Genomic DNA, 6000 nt, shown 5'->3' with positions numbered 1-6000 from the left:
TTTCCTCATACAGTTTTTAATATTTCCATCACATGTGCAACACAAAAAAAACGAGGTCTGCCAAATACAGAACTCCATATTTGTACAATACATTTTAATAACATCGGAGATAACTGTCCTTTAGCTGCAGGAGATGGTGATTTCCTGTAAACTGTGTACGAACAATTCTCAATCAAAATGTCAAAACATTAAAGTTTCATACAAAAGTGCATCTCAGGTTCAATGAATGCAAAACATTTACATAACAGAATGGTTTAAAGTTTTGTATGATGCCACAGTGGCTTCCAGCTTGAGCAGAGAGCAATGGGATACTGCAAAGAAAACAAGAGGACTACATGGGCACTCTCCAGGAGAGCCAGGGACAGAGTTTTGGAAATATGGTGTATCCCCGAGACAGACTGAACTTGCGCTCAATCTTCATGACCCCAAATCCAAATGGATTTACTCCCCCATTGCGAAAAGTAGCGGGGAGATAACCAAAAAAAAAAAAAAAAAAGGAAAATTCCAGTAATCTCCAGGCTTCAACGAGCAGTAAACATTAACAACAGAAATGTACAGGTTGAGTCAGTGGGCTGGAGATTTCCCCATGCTCTGAGAGCCACATGGGAGCTTCACGCCTCTGTTCATGAGCCAACCAGAGGAACTAGCCTTTTCCAAATCTGTGTCACTGCGTTTGCATATATCAGCATCCTGTCCTGTTTTTCTCTTCTCTGTGTTGTTTTTTTTCTCTTTTTTTTCTCCACTCCTCCTTTTTCATCTGAACTCCAGCACAGGCAGCGCAGATTAGTCGCACCGCCGTTCTCAGCTGGTCCTCTGGTAGCCATGTTACAACGGGCGCACAGACAAGATCTCAGCCTATGCTGGTGAATCAAGCTTTTCCTACCCCATAATGATTGACCATGTCAGGATACAGAGTGACATACTGCGCAGTAGGAGTGGCGCTGATGAAAAGAGTCCTCCTGACAACACTTGCCGGTTCCTACACTCTCAGTGGCACCCTGTTTCTCCCTTACACAACTCCTTGAGTCCCATCTGATCTGATTGACGATGTCAATGATCTTTTTTTTCCCCCCTTCTCTTTTTTGGACAAACATTTTGAACTGTACATTGGCAAATACTGTATAAGATTGCAATATAGCTGTAGTTAAGCAACACATGAAGAATTCTATTTACAAACAAGTTGGCTTTTTCTTTATTTTTGAAATAATGGTCGGTAAAGAACGGAGAGGGTTCTTTTATGTTCTTTCCCCCTCTTTCTTTTTTTATTTTCTTTGCTTTTCTTTTTTCTCGCTGTGGCATGGTTCCTTGTGGTGGAGCTGAATCGAAAGTTCAGTGCAAGACAGTCAGTGGGAAACTGCACTGACGGTAATTGGCGGTCAGACATTATTCTCTGCATCATGTGATCCTTGTTCTCGGGCCGCGGCGCTGATCTTTGCCATGTTAGCTGCTGTGCTGAGTCAACGTGTGGTTCTGCAAAGACACAAGAAGAAACAGGGGAAACATTATGATCACATATAACAGATACATTTTTTCCCACTTTTCTTGCTTTTCATTAAGCAGGCATGATTCATAGTCTCCACACCAAGACCACTAACGCTCTTGCATCTTACAAGTTATTTTTAATATTAGGATTGACAGCCGCTGTCTTTTGATTATCTTGACATTTGAACATCATCATTATTAGGCTTTCATTATCCAGATCCAATTAACTTGCACAGGAGTCAAACCTGTCTGTGGATCAATATGAGTTGGCTTTGGGATTACGGACAGTTACGACAATCCTGGTCTGACACAAAGGCACAAGACCACTGATGGGTAAGATCCCATTCCTCAAAAATCCTGCCTCCCGATCAAATGCTGTGTCCATGGAAACAAATCCATAACAAGGCGCTGACACACCTGATGGAATATCTTCCTTGGAGTGTTGTTTATCCAGCACCTACGTGTATTGAATGTGCTGCAAATATACAGTGCGGGGGGGGGTGAGAAACGCTTCAGGCGCAGGTGAGGCTGTTGATGATTTGATCCTCCACACTTCTGTACATATGTAACGGTGCATGATTCACTACGGCAGGATAACAAGCTGACGGCGTCACTTTGTTTTGCTGTATCTCCCAAATTTATGCAGGCACACACACAGACCATTGAGAGTGGTTGTATTGGGGCAGCTGTGCCAGGTTCTTTAAAGGGAGTGTGGACCAGGGGGTGTGTAACTGGTGTCCCTGGTGGGCTGAATCCAGGTCATCTTTTGAAGTGACTGCTAATCCCTTTAATGCAAACTACATGCCCCACTTGCTGCGCTCTGTTTAAAACACGGCCTTGGACTCTCTAAACTGGCATGGACTAGACACACCTGTCACAGAGACATCAGCACGCATGCATACACAAATACACACACACATCACTGCACACATACATTTTGTCCCGCGCATAGGCACAAAAGTAATTGAACAATCATGTGAAACAACATTTTTAATGCTTTAGTGGGTTTTGAAATATAACTGGCAGACAAAGATAACCTAAAAATGATTACTGCAACCTCAGTGAGAGAGTTTACCAAAGCAGTCACCTTCAGTCCTGTTGGTGCAAAGTCCCCCCGGGCGGCACTAGGAGAAGACTATTAGCCCCCCTCGCATTCATTCCTTCCCTCTTTACCCTTTCAGCTGCTTCCATATAAAGCATTTAAACACCTCGACAGCTTTCCTTTCAGCTAGGGCGATTACTTCCCGACAGGTGGGGTAATAAGCTGTTTGACGGGGAGCAGGAGTGTGACCCCTGTACGGGTTAGCGTGGCTCGCCTGGGCCCTGCTCTCCCTTTTTTAAAGAGGCGGCCCCGGACAGCTCCTCTGCCTTCCTCTCTCCTCTCTTGCTGAAATAAAGCTCCTTTAAGTGAGTCTGGGAGGAGACTCCCCACGGGACGCTCTTTCTCTCTCTCCCTCCCCACCTCACATCCTCCTCCTCCTCCCCCACCCTCCTCACACTCCACCAACCCCCTACCCCCCGGTGAAGACATCCTTGGCGTTGCTGAGGAGGGACAGGAGCACGGCAACCTTATTAATGAATGCGGCCCATTACCCGTCAGCCTGGCTCCTCGGCGACTCCCAGAAGCCCCTGCAGTACGTGACTTCAAATGGCAGGATATTGACACGGGGAGAGCAAAGCGGCTAGGACTGAGTGTGTGTGTGTGCCCATGTGAGTGTGAGTGTGTGTGTGTGTGTGTGTGGAAGAGAGAGAAACAGAGAGAGAAAATTTGTGCTCAACTGAGTGTGCATGCCTTTGTGTGAGTGTGCTAGTGCATCTAGGTGTGTGTGTGTGTGTGTGTGTCTGTGGACCCCAAAGGAACGTAGCTCCTTGGATATAATGTAGGGCTCGTAACAGCTATTAGAGGGGAAAATAACCCCTCTGGGGAATGCCCCCCCCCCCCGCATGTCCCAGCTCTGTCTGACACACACTGCATTCTACCTTTTCCTTAAACATGCCAGGAGTTTTCTCACTGAGGGCTTTCTCAAGGACGGTGTTAAACGACTTCAGTGGCTGTGGCAGCCATGCAGACTAAAGGGAAATAGAGGAAAAGAGGGGGAAAAAATGTTAAAAGAAAATGAAACTGATACCTTTATCTCTGTGGATACTGAACTCCGCAGAGTAGGTATAAACTGTTCTGTGTATGAGTAGGGAGGGAGAGGGGGAGGGTGCAAATTCACTTTCCAATCTTCATCCTTGTCAAGTTCTTCAAGTACCTCTGCACCGGCGCTGGATAAGTTTAATACCTACAGTACGCAACCGCAAGTGTCGAATCAGATGTGAAACACACGATTCGCACCTCGCGCAGAGAAATTGTCCAAAATGTCCAGCGCCCCATCTAGGAGGGATGTCACTAATGGTGTCACACCAGAATCGCTGCAATTTAGGATTAGATGCCCTCCATTAAGCCTTTTAGCTCTCATCCTAACTCCCTCCTTCAATGCCATCCTATTCCCCCTGAAACTCTGCCATTCCCCTTATCATCCATTTCCTTCCCTTCTATCCAACCCTTAATCTCCTCCTCGATCCTTTCAACCACCTGCTGGCCACACAGGCCTGCTGCAGGGCCCAGTTACCAGCAGTATTCAGGTAAACCATAGCAGTCAATTCTCCACTAAATTAAATTTTGCTCTGATCAATAATGCGCACCCCCTTCTCCCTTATGAAGACTGGCTGCATTGGCTCGGAGCGAGCCTCTTCCTCCTCCCCTGTTCTCTCACCGGCTCTGTGCCACCGTTAAACCACCACTTTCATCTGATTACATCACCCTACTGCAACGCCCTCAGGGGTAGTGGAAGAGGAGGGAGAACACCCGGCAGGGGTCTTGTGTACCCATGCAAACAGGTGCAATATGTCTTAGGAATTTAACGCCGCTGCAGACAGGGAGAGGGTGAGAAAAAATGGGGAACGATTGGGGAAGAGCAGAGAGCGGGAAAGTGCAAGTAGGCTGGGGAGTTGATTTATTAACTAATCATTCTTTATGTCGTTCCCCATTGCTCTGGTCTCCATCGATAGCACCCGGTCTCCAGTGAGGCAACAGAGGTGCATCTCTTACATCAGCTCTGCAGAGGAAGACTAGTGGACTAGCAGACGCGCTCTCTCTTTCATCTGATCTCGCTGTATTAAAGACAATCTTCACATTGTCCAACATCACAGAAGAGAGGATGTAAGGCTTAATCGCAACGCTAACAATGTTTGATTAGCATGATGTTAATACCTGCAGAGCACATGTTAAGTACATTGCGTCTGCTCCTCCACCTGGTTATCCAGAATGTAACATTAAACCCAGGCTTTATCGAGTGGTTAGAGAGCTGAGCGAGCAATAACAGCTTTTTAAGCCAAGGCCTTTTCCAGCTTCTCATACAAACAGAGCAGTGTGCGTTTTACACAAGTGCAGAGGTGACCAGTGAACTAACCAGAATCTGTCGCATTATGTCGCCCTCAAGTCTGAAGTCTAGTACAATTTATATCTTATTTCTATATATATATATAGAACAACAACAACAACAAAACAATCTAATTCAAAATGTAATTGATCTCTAATTACTTTTCTTAACTGGTGCTCATTATGATAAGTTAGAAACTTACTTACTTGATAATGATAAAACTGCCTTTACCCTAAAATGTGATTAATGTGTTACATGGTATGAAAAAAGGCAACAGGAAGAACTGCAGATTATTGATGATTATTACACAGTTATTTACAAAGAATGATTTGGGGATTTTAAACATGTACACAACTTGAAATAAAACATTCTTTGGGTGCAGACAAAATGTCATAACAATATGTAAAATAGTAATAATGCAATAAATGTCGCGGTTGAGGGCAGTTTTGGCTATTCTCTGTGAATATTGTAATTGTAAATTATTTAGTAGTGAGAAAGGAAACTCTTACAAAAGGAAAACTTATTAAAAAATAGGAGGAATAAAAGTTACTGTCTGTTGACATGCTAGTCCAACAATAATGCCATTAAAGTAATTCAAGTAAGTGTTACTTACAGAAAAGATAACTCATTAATGAAACAATTTAATTAGAAGAGTTAAGCACATTCATTTTAACCCCTGCAGCTAAAGTGTCTTATTTGGTTTATCTATAATCAAAATTGGAAAGAACAGTCAAAATTGTAAACATCCCCCTCTAAGCTCTGATTAAAAGTCTTATCAGTCAGTGCTGAGTTTCTCTCTTACCCTGCATGGCTGACATACACTAAGTCTGCATAGCTGCATCTGGAGCACGGGGGAGTGTGCACAAAACCACTGAGACCTGTGCATACCCGTAGTCATCACTCAGGAATTTAATTAACGCATGAGAGAACGTCACCTAATGATACTAAAACAAAGAACCCGCGGTCTGTCTTCAAGGCTCCAAACTGCAGGGTGACTTTAAAGGAAGGAAATAACTTGGATATTTAAGTTCATTTATGTTCGTGTAACAATTGAAAGAACAATGACAATGGACAATCGCTGATGACCCCACTG

General features: G+C 44.2%; 1 protein-coding gene across 6 annotated transcripts in view; it reads right to left on the bottom strand.

Moving 5' to 3' along the window:
• The window catches only part of LOC108883435 (zinc finger protein 521), a 90727-nt gene continuing 84727 nt past the window's right edge, over positions 1-6000 (bottom strand). For all 6 annotated transcript variants that reach the window (XM_018676561.2, XM_018676563.2, XM_018676562.2 and 3 more), the window contains one exon: positions 1-1470. In XM_018676561.2, coding sequence (XP_018532077.1) covers positions 1441-1470 — 30 coding nt within the window. In that variant the 3' untranslated portion in view covers positions 1-1440. The remainder of the gene's footprint in view (positions 1471-6000) is intronic.

This window comes from Lates calcarifer, linkage group LG4 (genome assembly GCF_001640805.2).
Source record: "Lates calcarifer isolate ASB-BC8 linkage group LG4, TLL_Latcal_v3, whole genome shotgun sequence".
Lineage (NCBI taxonomy): Eukaryota > Metazoa > Chordata > Actinopteri > Centropomidae > Lates > Lates calcarifer.
The sequence above is the reverse complement of the archived record's forward strand: the minus strand, read 5'-3'. Positions and strand labels throughout refer to the sequence as shown.